General features: G+C 42.7%; 1 protein-coding gene across 2 annotated transcripts in view; it reads left to right on the top strand.

Moving 5' to 3' along the window:
• Nucleotides 1–1,428: 1,428 nt before the first annotated feature.
• The window catches only part of HGD (homogentisate 1,2-dioxygenase), a 62,211-nt gene continuing 48,382 nt past the window's right edge, over nucleotides 1,429–15,257 (top strand). Inside the window, exon 1 of one of the 2 annotated variants that reach the window (XM_065586899.1) lies at nucleotides 1,429–1,447. In XM_065586899.1, the coding sequence (XP_065442971.1) occupies nucleotides 1,445–1,447 (3 nt within the window). In that variant the 5' untranslated portion in view covers nucleotides 1,429–1,444. Of the gene's footprint in view, nucleotides 1,448–6,072; nucleotides 6,093–15,257 lie in introns of those variants that run through there. The other variant, XM_065586894.1, reaches the window with a different exon arrangement.

Consider the following 15,257-nt stretch of genomic DNA (forward strand, 5'->3'; position numbering starts at 1 on the left):
CGAGCACAGCGAGCGATTTCACCAGGACATTGCAACAATGGAGAAACACTATCAGGGCAAATGGAGCCCATCAATGCTTGCAGACTATTGCTGGACAGTGACAAGAGATGCTCCATTTAATGAATACAAGAGACAAGCCAAGAAGTGCTGAGCAGACACTGAATAGGACTAAACTATGTCCATAATAGTTTTTTGCCTTTTGTTTCATAATACATTTTATTTATATAACCCTTTTGCTGATTTTTAAAGTGTTACATAAACAGGACCGGTGAAATATTATCATGTAAAGCAACCATAAACACATGAAAAGACCTAGGTTTACAATTTATGATTAAAACTCTATCTACACAATATACATAGACATAAAATGTAAAAACTTAAATATCTCAGAAACAGTAGCCAATCAGTTGTTTTAATTGTTATATTTGAATTCAGCACATCAAAATACATAATAAATAGCACATTTTATCTCTGAAGCAGACGACTTCTCAAAAATTGTAGACCAGTGTAATATAATGCCCATTAATAATATTAATATTGAGGGCAGCTGCAATCAGCTTTAGGTGTAGACTTCGATCTCAACCAGTTGCCAAAACATCCCTTAGTTAGGTACAGTCTGATTAGTGCTCAACCCATCATTTCTGATCATCTTTCTCCAATGATAGGAATGTGTCAGAGTTTACCAGCAGAACATCCTGATTAGTTCTTCTGCAAACAAAGGAAGCTTTGCTCTTCTCCTGTTTTCTCTCCTCTCCAAGATGCTATTATCTGGCTTTCCCCGACAGAAGTCATGCTCCTGTCTGGCTCCCCTTGCTAAGATGCTGGTGCCTTTGATTCCCTTTCAGCACAGAGTGTTTCTGTGACTCTGAATCCATTATAGTTATTGATTAACCCATCACCCGCTGACGTATCTGAGGGAGCTCGGAGGAAAATCTTTCTTAAGCATGTTCAATCTAGCAGCACTATGCTCTACGCCCACAGGTACAGACTGAATTCTTTGAAGAACATGGTAAACACAAGGGCAAAAGTAAGGGGGCCATAAAATACCTCAACCTTCTGTAGCACCAAAAATCCAACCCACTGTGAGTCCTACAGCACTTTTATCTATTAATTTCAGGTCTGTCTACATAGCCAAAATGTAGCCATGCAAAATGAAACATTATTACCGGTAGGGTTACCATCCGTCCGTATTTCCCCGGACATGTCCGGCTTTTGCGTCTCTAAATAGCCGTCCGGGAGGAATTGGTAACAAGGTTAAAATGTCCGGGGTTTTTTTCTCCCTCGCCTCCCTCCCTCCCTTCCATGCAGAGTGTGGCTGCTGATTGGGCGGCTAGGCCGATTGACCCACTCCCATTGGCCTCCAGCATCCAGAGCCCTCCCCTGCTCCCCCCTCCCTCTCTCTGTAGTCCTCTGTAACACACAAACCGACCCACGTGGAGCCAGAATGGTAAGAGGAGGGGGGGGGCAGTCAGGGAGTGGGGGAGTGTTGGATGGGTCCCCAGCCTCCACCTGCCACCCCCCCTCCGTGCATCCCCCCCTCGGTGGGTCCCCCCCCTCCCTGTCTGTCTCTCTCTTGTCTGCTGTGCTGGCTCTGGCAGTACACGCAGACAACTGCTGTCTGCTGCCCCTGGGTCCTAGTGCCCCCTTCCACTAATGGGAAGACAGGCTGCCCTTACCCTGCCCTTCCACCCTAGCCCTGAGCCTCTCCAACACCCCAAACCCCCCAGCCCCAGCCCTCATCCCCACACACCCTAATCCTCTGCTCCATCCCTGAGCCCCCTCCTGCATCATGAACCCCTCATCCCCAGACCCACAGCCCTCACCCCTGCATCCCCTCCTATCCCCAAACTCCCTCCCAATCCCCCTCCCTCTTCCCACACACCCCCTCCTGCCCTCAAACTTCCTCCTAAAGCCTGCACCCCCTCCCTTTGCACCGCCTCTCACCCCCAAACTCCATCCCAGAGCCTGCACCCCTCACCCCCTCCTGCACACCCACCCCCTGCCCCAGCCCGGAGCCTGCACCCAGCACCCAAACTCTATCCCAGAACCTGCACCCCTCCTGCACCCTAATCCCCAGCCCAGGACCTGCACCCCAGACCTCCTCCCCCCACCCAACCCCCCCTCCCAGAGCCTTAGGCAGGTGGGGTGGGGGGTTCTGGGCACCACCAAAATTTCTACAACCCTGCCACCCATGCGAGTGGATAAGGGTCAGGGCAGTCAGGGGACAGGTAGGGTCCTGGGGGGGGGGCAGTTAGGGTAGGGGGTTCTCAGCAGGGGACAGTCAGGGGACAAGAAGCAGGGGGGGTTGGGGTTCTGAGGGGAGCAGTCAGGGGGTGGGAAGTGGGAGGGAGTGGATGGGGCGGGGCTAGGGCGGGGCTTCCCCCCCCCCCCAGTGTCCTCTTTTTTGTTTGTGGAAATATGGTAACCCTAATTACCGGTCTCACCAATGGGGAGTTGTGCCAAAAGTTTTATAATGTAAAGCTGACTTGAAAATGTGGGTGGGGGAGACTGAATGGGTGCCCTTTTTTGTTTCTTTGTGATGTATAAATAGGGCCTGGAAGATTTTTGTGGTGGTGGCGGGGGGAGGGGGGGGTGTTAGTGTATGTGTTGTGGAAGGTAGGAAAGAGGGTTTTGTGCTCAATTTTTGCCTTAGAAATATCAGCATAGCCAGTCCTGTCTTCCCTTCTTTTGCTGAAAGACTTGTGGGTACTCTCTGAAATGCGGGTTGTGAGCTTTCTCAGAGCTTAACTGAAGAGGCAGGGGTGTTAAATCTTAGGCATCCTTATAACCAAGTGCTTGTCGGTCATTTAAGTGAATAGGTGTTAACAAAAAAGCCACAAAAATGTGTCAGCACACCCAACTGCCACAAGCTGCCCCATTTGACCTCTGAGAAGCAGTGTCTATTAGTCAAAAAGCACCCCAGAATTCTTTGCATCAGCTACCTTGGCAGTGTGCTGACTCTGTGGGTGCTCTGGGGCTCAAGCAGCTCTGGAAAAAAAATAGGGGGTGCTCAGCACCCACAGACGTTGCCCTGCCCATTGTTCCACCCCAAGGTCCCACCCCTGCTCGGCCTCTTGCCCCGTGGCCCTACTCATGGTGCGCCTCTTCCACCCCTGCAATGCCTCTTCCCTTGAGGTCCCCAGCCGCTCGCTCCTCTCCACCCCCTGCTCCCATCACTCACCCTTAAGGCAGGAGAAGGCAGAAAGAAGCGAGCGGGAGGCGCACAGTGGAGGGGGCAGAGAGGAACAAGCAGCAGGTGTGAGAGGAGCCTCGGGGGAAGAGGCAGAGCAAGGGCGAGAAGAGGTGGAGTAGGGGTGGGGCCTTGAGGGATGAGGCCAAGCAGAAGTGGGGCCTCCGGGTGGAGTGGGGAATAGAGCATCCACTGGCAAAAACAAAAGTCAGTGCATGTGCTTGGCACCATTTTTAAGCACCACTCTAGCTAGTGCAAAGAATTCTGGGGGTTATTGGGAACTAAAAGTGCCTGCTGCACACACACACAAAAAATGATGAAAGGGATATGCTTTGGGAGGAGGAAATTATATAAGGGACTGGCTATGTCAGTGGCAGTACAAGAGCAGGCAGTGATGGACACATGGACATCAAATCCCATTTTAACAATGCACTTAAGGCCACCCCTGCCCAAAGAAATCCTCTCTAGGGTGAGAGAGGAGTTGTAGCTTTATGGCCCCTTCAGTTCTTAGTCACTTAGTTTGAGATTTCTCAATGAGAGGGCCAGTTTTTTAATGATCGTTTCCAAGATATGGACATCTGCCTCACTTATCACAATGACAGTACTTTTCAAGTGTACTCTCTTATACCTAAATCTCCCCATCCTGATCCCAAGCTCTTACTTAGAAATCTTGAACTCCACAAACTTCTGTTGTGGTCTAGCTGCATAGCCAAGATGAGCCTCAAATACTGATAAAGTAGGGAGACCTTACCTGTGTTCTCTTTTTCCTTCTGCTATAGTATTATTTAATTGAGTTATGCTTGCTATGTCCCCTGGTTTTAACAATACACAGACTATAGTTCCCCACCCACTGAAACTGAGCAGGCAAATTCCCACTCAGGCCCTGCACTGGACCTATGCATTGATCAAATTCAGGAAAGAGAGTAGGAAATGAAACACACACCCTCTTTGTAAACTAAAGCAACCAACACAGGGCCTGTGTTATACAGGAGGTCAGACTGGATGATCACAATGCTCCCTTCTGGCTTCAGAGGCTATAAAAGACAGTGTAAGGGAAAGCAAACATGGACACTTCTCGTGCTCTCCTACTTCTACTCTGACCTAAAAGTTTATATGTTTACAAAGTGGAAATGTGCCAGTCACATTGGGTTAAAGATTTATTATAGAAGGAGAGCCGATGGCTCTGGGACTAACCTCTGGAGCTTTTCATAACAACTCTTCAGAGCTAGTGTCCACCAGCTGTGTAAATTCCATCCTCATTATCCAGTGGCCCATGTGAACTTAGTGGTGGTTTACTTCTATTGGTGAGGAGCGGTCACATCACAAAAGCCCGCACACATCATAAATTAGCTTCTTCACTAGCAGTCACACTAGAGAGGTTAAGGACTGAGTGGGCCATGGAGACTGATCTCCCCTCTCCCTCCTAGAAGTGGGGACAGTCCAAAGCAGAAGTACATTGGCAGGCTACAGTGTGGGAGCAGTTTGCCCTCTGTCTATCTGTCTGTTCTCTGGCTAAAAAGAGATTTTGGTCTTCATTGCTGACCTCTGGGGACTTTTCACAAACAATAAATGATAATAATTAACCTCTACAGCACCTGCTGCGGGGTGGCCCCAGAACAATGAGGAGACAATTTTTCACAATAATCTATCTTAATACATGTGATTTTTAAAAAATCTGCTGCAAAACAAGGGGCTACATTCAAAAAGAATGAGCAACACATTTGCATTAATATTATTGTTTTGTTATTGTATTGTAGTAGGGACCCCAAACAGGGCTCTGGGCCCCATTTTATAGGCACTGTACAAAGAAATCACACAAGGCAGTACCAGCTGCCTTAGAGCTCACAATCCAGGATTTGGCAATATATGAATATGCAGACAAATGGTGTGGAGGAAGAGAGGACGAGGTAACAGAAACAGGTGTGACTGCATAAATTAACAAATGTGGTTAGTACATTTTAGTTGGACAACAAGAGTCAGGAGAGAAGATTTCTCCTTTTGTAAACAAAATATGTCAGCATAAACACTATAATCATATACATGATCCTATCAGAAATGATCCCTAGTCTCCAGATTGCTCCTCACGCATGTTCTGGATGTGCAAAATCTGGCAGATGATCAGAGTAAAGTTCCCAAGCACATTTCAAATCCTGTGCTACATGATGAAATTCCCAATGGCTCCTACTGGCGTCTCTGCCTGTGATATATGGTGGAAGATATCATGTCAGATTTCCAACAGGTCTTGTTGCCTACCACTGACAAAATCCATCACTGTTACTCCAGGTGGCAGTGCTAACATATTCCCAACTAGTCTTGTTCGTCCTAGTCTATTTCCCAGGCCTTGTGATTTCGTCCAGCTCATGACAACATGCAGCCATATGGTCCTGTGCTCTGATTCGCATTAACCTTCACAAGCCAGGCAGGACAGGGCTGCATCAGCGTTTAGACTGGAGATCTTCAAGGAACATCTATGTGGTACATCAGTGCTGGTGGGTGGTGATTAAGTAGGTGGGGCTCTTTATTATTATTAAATAATTATGTTGCAATAAAGCCCAGAGACCACAATCAGGATGAGGATCCCATTGTGCTAAGCCCCGTACAAACATGTTGTCATAACTATAAAGGGAAGGGTAACAGCTGTCCCGTGTACAGTACTATAAAATCCCTCCTGGCCAGAGACTCCAAAATCCTTTTCCCTGTAAAGGGTTAAGAAGCTGGCTGGCATCTGACCCAAAGGACCAATAAGGGGACAAGATACTTTCAAATCTTGGGGGCGGGGGAGGAAAGGCTTTTGTTTGTGCTCTTTGTTTGGAAAGTCTGTCCTCTCTTGGGACTGAGAGGGACCAGACATCAATCCAGGTTCTCCACATCTTTCTAAACAAGTCTCTCCTATTTCAAACTTGTAAGTAAACAGCCAGGCAAGGCGTGTTAGTTTTACTTTGTTTTCTCAACTTGTAAATGTACCTTTTACTAGAGTGTTTATCTCTGTTTGCTGTACTTTGAACCTGAGACTAGAGGGGAGTCCTCTGAGCTCTTTAAGTTTGATTACCCTGTACAGTTATTTTCCATACTGATTTTACAGAGATGATTTTTACCTTTTTTCTTTAATTAAAAGCTTTCTTTTTAAGAACCTGATTGATTTTTCCTTGTTTTTAGATCCAAGGGGGTTGGATCTTGATCCACCAGGAGTGGGTGGGAGGAAGGAGGGGGGATGGTTAATTTCTTCTTGCTTTAAGATCCAAGGGGTTTGGATCTGTATTCACCAGGGAATTGGTGAAGAGTTTCTCAAGGCTTCCCAGGGAAGGGAACTAGCTTTGGGATGGTGGCAGCGGACCAGATCTAAGCTGGTAGTTAAGCTTAGAAGTTTTCATGCAGACCCCCACATTTGTACCCTAAAGTTCAGAGTGGGGAAGCAGCCTTGACACATGTGTAAAGATATGATCCCTTCCCGAAGAGCTTACAACCTAAGCAGACAAGTAACACATGAAAGCTCTGGGAAGAGGGATACAAACTAACACAATAATTATGTACAATATATACATTAAAATATATTTGATTACTATAGATAAAGTAAATGCCACCTATCTCCATCTGCCCGGGGCCCAGGCAGTCTGAACTGCCTGTTTCTTGTAAATGGTGTCAAAGTTAGACTTAGGACTTATAGTTTGTCAGACCACTCTGTTTTATTAGCACAGCGCTCTGCTAATACATTCAGATAATGTGAGCCTCCATGCAAGATTCAAACAGTTTTATTTATACAGATAAAAGGGTGCGAACTAAACAAAGGGACAGAGAGAGCAAAATTGTAAAATATGCATGGAGCACAATATGCATATTCTGCTTTCTTGTTAACTCTTATTGATTTAAGACTAATGCTTCACCAATTGCCCTTAAGTGGCAAGTTAAGCAGTTAATGTCTGCTTTTCTGCCCCCCTGGCTTGCAGCATTTTTCATTTTTACTTAAAGGTACATACAGCATTCTTTAATTTATTTTATTTCTTTAATATAATTCATTTCACTTTTACAATCCCTCCTTTTGGTTAAGCTTACGCAAAGACCAACAATTACTGGGTTTCACATATTAATAGTTTTTTATTTTTTGGTTTATTAGTGATATTTAACATTATTATATTAGCACTTTGTTTTGGGGCAGTTACCTTGGTGGCATACCTTACACAATTCTGGATACAACAGGAGATTAACTGAAAACATACAAAAATCATTAGGATTTTACACAGGATAGTTAGGGCTCCCTGAAACAACCAGTTTTCTATGCCAGAGAAATTGAATAGGTTACTTAGCCACTTCCATAAAGAACTTGGCTCTTTATGGGGAAGATATGCAATTTGTTTTAAGTGACTAGCACGATTTATTACCTTATTGGTGTTGTCAGGTATGAACACACAACATTTTTTTTTAATGAGAGCACAGGTTCCTCCTTTGGCGGCCAGCACTATGTTTAATGCCTGACGGTTTTGGAGGGCCATCTGTTGGATTGCCCCTGTTTTTTTGGCCAGGGTCTTTAAACTTTCTCCGGTTTCATTTGCCATTATTTCAACTACTGCTTGTAACCTTAGGAGCCTTTTTGCATGGTGTATTACTCCCCCAAGTGGGATAAGGGAACTGCCAATGGCCTCTTCCCAGGTCAAGGGGCTTATGTTATTTACATACCATTGGGCATTTGATAAGTCCCTTTTTCTTCGCCTGAAATTACGAAGGCGTTTTCGTGGGAAGCACTTGGAATTGTGGGAAGAGTCGGGCGAGATAACAGATACCTGACCAGTTAGCTGGTAACACAGTATAAGCTTTGGTTTTACAAACCCAATAATAGCCTATTAAGGCTGGGAAGGGTCGGTTGCACCCATTTGTCACATAGGTGCCTACAAAGGAGGAGTAATATCCTTCAAAGGGCACAGGGTAATTCTTCTTACGAGGAGTGGTGTTATTTGCATGGCATTGAAAGATTGTATTGTTTTTACTAAGATTACTGTAGGGGGAACAGGAGATTGATTTTTTTGTTTGATCCCAGGTCGAGAAAAAATTTATATTCCCATACCCGGCCCGCCACTTTTTAGTTTTGTTTGAATAATTCCATACACCATTGGCCACAATATGCTGAAGGCAATGACTTTTTTCCAGATCCAGCCCTGTCCCATTACACACCCAACACCAATGACCTTTTTCCTCCACCACACTTATTCATTTAGATACATTTATTTCCACTGCTTTCCAAGTGTTATTATTGTTCCATGTTTTGTTAAACGGATGAAGTCCTCCAGTGAGGTCTGGGGAATTGAGTGGGATTGCCAGGACAGGAATACCAGCTTGAGAGTGGGCTGGGATGTGGCTGCAGACCCAGCAATTAGAAATATTAAGAGTCTGAGCTATCCACACTTGCTGCTGGATAAAAGAATTGTCATTGTGGACTCCCCAGACCTTAAGACACCAGCAGCTGAGGAACAGGCGCCACCAGAGGCTCATGTTGGAGGCAAGGCCCTTCCGGTTCTGACAACCTCAACGGAGGGAACCGCAGTTACGGTTTTACATCCACCAGGCAGCAGGCGCTAGGCTTACTACTGCTTCTTTTTGGGCCTTGCTTTAGGTCCTCGTTTGCTTCTGGCAACCCTTACGAGCACGTAGATGGTAAGGTATTGCAGGCTGTTCCTCTGCGTCTTCTTCTGGAGTCAAAATTGACTTTGCGTGGTCCTGAGGTGATTGGTTTGCTGGGGGGTGCCTTTTTACACTGCGAAGCATGTATGCACGCTGTGATGCCAGACAGTTTAACAGCCATCTGGATAGTAAGCAGTACCTGATGATTCTTTGATGTCCTTTAAGTTTTTTTACTTCTTTTTTCTTGACTCTGGCTATAACAATGGCCTTCACACCTTATCTTTTCCTGATGCATACATTTCTTATTTACACAGATTGGGAATACAAACAGTAGTATTTTATGTGGAGCAAAAAGGCATTGCAAATTAAACCTTGCTAAGTTTTACAATCAATAACCAAGACAATTTACATTGAGACCCAGGCCTTTAATGTTCCTCTAATTTACTTAACATAGACACAATAGAGAATCCTGTTTTTTACTTACTAAACCTTAAAACAAAGAAATGTATATTTAACTAGAGGCCTACTTTGTAATACATATAGGAAACCATAGTAGACATTATAACTTATTCTAAAACAAAAGGGTGACCATAATCAGTCATAAGGATTGTTCTGGTCTGTTATTCCTTTTTGCTATTCAAAAAGGGTGGCTGACAGGGATGAAATTAAATCATACATTAATTTTTATTCTGCTCCTACATATCCCCCTTTTGACACTAAGATTATTAATCGCCAGTGTCACTTCTTATTTAATCCACGTAATAGAAAATACTGGGAGGTGATTTGGGCCTGTGGCTCTAGCTTTGCATACATTTGTTTTATTCAACAGCACATTTTAAACATTTCAATTAAACACATACAATTTAAAATCAAAAACAATTAGGGTTAGTAACATTAGTACGCCAGTAGTTGTGGGAGACCATTTAGAAAATATATTATACCAATGGTAAGCTGTTATGTCTTTCTGCAGTGGCAATTTTTAACATGTTGCCATTTGCATGTATAATATGAATGGTTCGGTTTTCCACATTGCCCTTTTGTTTGTTTTAGGAACTATGTTACCTTTTTACCTTTTGTAAACACAGTACTTACATTACATTTATATTTGTCTATTGGAAGGTTGCTAACACTTTTATTTTTTTAAAACACTTCCCCCCCCCCCCCCCCAAGAATTAACACATACACATAGCCCATTATACAGTACTTTGGTTACATTATTTATTTTATTCCACATACAGGATCCTAGTGAGATATCTTTACTACAGGGCTTTGGAGCAACAGGCATGGATGGATAAGCATTTCCACTTTTATTTGTTTTTTATTAGGTTGTCCTGTAGCTGATATTAGCTTTTTCTGAAAGACAAAAATAACATTTTTTCTACCCCTTTTGGGATGGCATTTATTATTGCTTAAAATATTTCTTTTTTTTACAAATACCCTTGCTGATTGCATGCAAAACAAGAGGAATTACCTCTATATTTTCCTGTGTTTTTGTTCTATAGGCAGGCCAGGTTTTAATGGCTTTTATTTTTTAAGAGTTATGGGGAAATTATCCCACTGTTCAGTCATTAAATTCATGAGGTGGTGTACCTCAGTTTTCCCTTTACAGCAGACCAAGGTTACAATGTCTTTCCTGCTGTATTAAGCTTTAAGTTTGTTCACAGGTAACAGCTGAAAAGCATCATTACCATAAAGGATTTCTTTTTTTCCCAAAAAATCATACACATTAGACATTGTTACAGGGGTACTTATTAACATTAAATTTATTTTAATTAAAGGTATCTTGTTATACTGTGCCTTTTATTTAGACAATTTGTTTGCTGACCAGGTATGTTCTTTATCTGCAACTTCTTTGTGCTGGCAGTTTTTTTACTTCCTTTATCAGTTGGATAATTTGCATTATTACAGGCTTGGCTTTTGGATTTAAAACCATTAGCAGAGCTCAGAGCCTCTGTTTTAAAAGGAACACAATTAACTTTTACCAGAATTTTGATTACTTTTAACTCTTGCTTTCAAAACACACAGATCTGAAAAAGAAAACATAGTCTATTGTGGCTCCTTTAGAGCCCTAATAGGATTTTAATTAAGTAGCATGTTTTTTTTGCATTTTTTTTACCCCCTCTATAATATACACTGCACACTTCTGCACATGTCTTCTATACTTTAACTTTTAAAACATTAGCCATATTAATTTTTACATAGGGTGTAACTGTTTCTTTTGTTCTTACAGAGTTTTATGTACCCTTATCAAAGTGACAATCTGATTACACAGAGCCATTTTAAGGCTTAGTGTTTCTAACATTGCTTCTTTTTGTTTTGTGCACCTCACCCCTGCTGTTGCTTCAGAGGGCCACTGTCTTTATTTTTTTCCTACAGCTTTTATTTGCTATTTTGTTACAAAAACAAACAAACAAACAGAATCCAGAATTTCTCCCTATTTTTTTGATTTTGACTGTCCTGCTGCAGTCATGACTTGGTTTTTATTTGAAAACATTTAAATTTTGTAAAGAATCAAGTTACACCTTAAGGGTTAAATACCAAATCTTAAAGTCAACCAACTCTGATTACCTGTGTCTGGCAAAAAGGTCTGTCAGTTTTGCAACTTTGAATTAAAAGAGTCAAATGGATTTTTAGTAGCACTATAAACAAAACAAAACCAATTTATCTTAAACTTACAAAACAGGAGTTTTACAAACCTCACATATTCCCACAGACAGACGGATACATACACATTTTCTTTTCCTTAACATCCCTCTTACACTGCTTTGTTTTTACATAGCTGTACATAGATTACATTACCTTTATACATTTGGGGCAGTTAAGTTCCAATAGAACCCCCCCATGTTCTTTTAGCAAATTTGACTCAATTGTTCATAATTAAATGATTTTAATTAGATCACAAAGTTTAACTGTTTAATTCTCTCCAGCCTCTGTAGAGTTAACTTTTCACTCTCTTTCCTTAAATTACTTGTTTATTTCCCAAAATGACACCTTTATCAACTCAGATTTTACCATTTTAAATATTGTTCTAGGGGTTCATACTTGCACTTACTCCTGACACTATGCCCTTAGGGCTTCCAACCTGTTTGTTTGTGTTTTTTTTTTTTTTTTTTTTTTAGTTTCTTTATCTGTTGCTTGCCTGCTTGTCTGGGCCCAATCCCGCTTTTTCCAATGAACCATTTTCGTGAGTGATATTGTGGTTATTTCACAATTTTGAAAGAAATGCTTAAGGAAAGGGACCAGGAAGGGTGGGGGCTAGTTGAGGAGCCCACCCTTCTTGCTGAATTGGTAATGGAACACTAAAGAATCAGTTTCTGAGGCAGACAACGAAGGGGAACAGAACAAGGGGCATTTTATCCTTTTTACAAAGAGGGGAGTATGAAGGGAGTTGGGATCGATCCGGGGTTGTTGTTTTTTTTTGTCAGAGAACAGGGTGAAGGGGAGCGCTCAGTCTGGTGGTGGGAGAGGAGTCTTTTAATAAAGCTTTTAATTTATTATTTGAATATTTGAGAGAGGCGAGTTTTGATTTTGTCCACCTTCGATTTGCCTTTTCCCACCACTGCATGAAACAATTAACCTCTCCTTTAGCCAATTTAGTTTTAGGCTGGCCGAGTTTGTTTTTTTAAGATGTCCACTCGGTCCTTGTTCCAAGGTTTTAACAGTGGCCACTGAGTTTTGGGATCTCCCTGAGTTAGCCTAGACCATTTTTCCAGAAATTTACAGGAGTCCGGACCCTTCCTAAAACTGAGCCGGCATTCCTTTAGGGAACTGTCCCGACTTAGACGTCTGGTTACCAATACAGGAGGACTTTACACACACCAATCACACAAGAAGGAAATTCGGGTTCGTCAGAGCGATGCCCGGTGCAACACACAAAAGGAGCCCACAGGCTACTGACTCAGTCGCCCTTGCTTTTACACCAAGGGTTTTACCCAAGGTGTGGTGCGGCTGCGATTGTTCAGATTTCACTCACTCAGACCTCGGGGACAGGAACCCCTTGGTCGGCCGATCCCCGGACGGAGATGGCACCCAGACTCAAACACTCCACAGGAGGACAGATAGACACAGAGACAGGACAGTCCTCAGTCCGGACAAAACACAGAAATAATTACCTGACCAGATTCCTGATGTCAGATCCCGGGATCCGTACCAGAACAGAGTGGGAACCAACAGGTTCAATGGCGTAGACCTCACTGTGGTCGTGCGCCCTTCCGTTCAGGAGGAGGACCGCTCGGGCCAAATGCCCAGGTGCCGGCTACCATGGTCGTCCTACAAAAACAGTCAGGAATCACACAGCCCCAGTGAAGATGATTGCCATCTCGGTGGAACCTCCAAATTGTCAAAGTTAGACTTAGGACTTATAGTTTGTCAGACCACTCTGTTTTATTAGCACAGCGCTCTGCTAATACATTCAGATAATGTGAGCCTCCATGCAAGATTCAAACAGTTTTATTTATACAGATAAAAGGGTGCGAACTAAACAAAGGGACAGAGAGAGCAAAATTGTAAAATATGCATGGAGCACAATATGCATATTCTGCTTTCTTGTTAACTCTTATTGATTTAAGACTAATGCTTCACCAATTGCCCTTAAGTGGCAAGTTAAGCAGTTAATGTCTGCTTTTCTGCCCCCCTGGCTTGCAGCATTTTTCATTTTTACTTAAAGGTACATACAGCATTCTTTAATTTATTTTATTTCTTTAATATAATTCATTTCACTTTTACAATGGTGTTGCAGGGAAAAAAACAATTGATTTGTAATAGAGCTGGTTGAAACTCAAAATTTATGTTTTGTGGAAATCTCATTGAAATTGTTACACTCTCAGGAAAATTTTTAGTTTTGTTAAAATGGCATTTTCCAGTGGAAAACTGTTTTGACAAACATGTTTTGACAAGCTCTGATTTTTAATGCACATGTTATGAAGCCTAGTTTCCCATAAACATGCAGCAGATTTACTACATAAACTGCTTGTCTGCACTCTTTTGGGCCTTCATGTCCTTTGCTCACCTTATCTATCATCTCTCATTCATTATCCATGTGTGGACTCCCACCTCTGATCAACTCATGCTGCCAGCCTCCATCGGCCACTTACTAAATTTTAAAACAAGCCCCTTTGTGCTTTCTCCCAGGCTGCCCCTCATGGTTGGAAGATGCTCTCCCACAAACATCCACACAGCTATCTCATTATCCAACTTCAAATTCCTCCTTAAAACTCTCCTTTGCCAGGATGCCTCCAAAAAATACAGCCACTGGTGTGCCGAGACTACTGCCTACCATGCTGACCAATATTGTCTCATTGTTTCTTTGTACTCCTGACTGCCTGCATCCAGCTGTTGTCTCTTGTCTTACAGTTGGATTGTCAGTTCTTTGGGCCAAGGACCATCTTTTGTTCTTTGTAGAGCACCTAGCACAATGGGGTCCCGATCCATGACAGAAGCTTCTAGGTGCTACAGTAATACAAATAATAATAATAATAATAATAGCAGTTATGGAAGTTATCGACTGAAGTCAGCCAGGCATCAATGGAAGAACAAGTGCCTAGATTTCAATGCTACTAAACTCTGGTCTGGCTTGTAAAGCAAAACACAATTGGGCACAAATCACTTTGCATGATATAATACAGCCTGGTTAATTAGATTTTTTTTTACTTAGACTAATATGCAACCAGAGGGACTGAATTCTTCCATTGCATATGCACAGATGCAGTGAAAGGGTTGGAGGTGCCACCTTCCTCCATACTATTTCAAAATCACCCATTCTGCGCTGATAACTCAACTGGAGTATTGTGTCCAGTTCTGGGTGCCACATTTCAGGAAAGATGTGGACAAATTGGAGAAAGTCTGAAGAGCAACAAAAATGATTTAAAGGTCTAGAAAACATGACCTATGAGGAAAGATTGAAAAAAATGGGTTTGTTTAGTCTGGAGAAGAGAAGACTGAGGGGGAAGAGGGGACATGATAACAGTTTTCAAGTACATAAAAGGTTGTTACAGGAGGAGGGAGAAAAATTGTTCTTGTTAACCTCTGAGGATAGGACAAGAAGCAATAGGCTTAAGTTGCAGCAAGGGTGATTTAGGTTGGACATTAGGAAAAAATTCCTGTCAGGATTGTTAAGCACTGGAACAAATTGCCTAGGGAGGTTGTGGAATCTCCAACATTGGAGGTTCTTAAGGACAGATAAGACACACACCTGTCAGTGATGGTCTAGTTATTATGTAGTCCTGCCTTGAGTGCAGGGGACTAGACAAGATGACCTCTCAAGGTCCCTTCCAGTCCTACACTTCTATTGATTCTATTTTTCCCCAACCATCCCAAAAGCTTCACAAGACAAATGAGCCAACGATAGTTGGATATAGCCTGTCAAGCTGATTCCCAGTCAGCCAGATGAGATTTCTGGAGTGTAATGAGGCACTTCCAGCAGAGGTAGGTGGAAATTTTTTTGATTAACTGTTGAGTT

Source organism: Chrysemys picta, chromosome 1, assembly GCF_011386835.1.
Source record: "Chrysemys picta bellii isolate R12L10 chromosome 1, ASM1138683v2, whole genome shotgun sequence".
Classification (NCBI taxonomy): domain Eukaryota; kingdom Metazoa; phylum Chordata; order Testudines; family Emydidae; genus Chrysemys; species Chrysemys picta.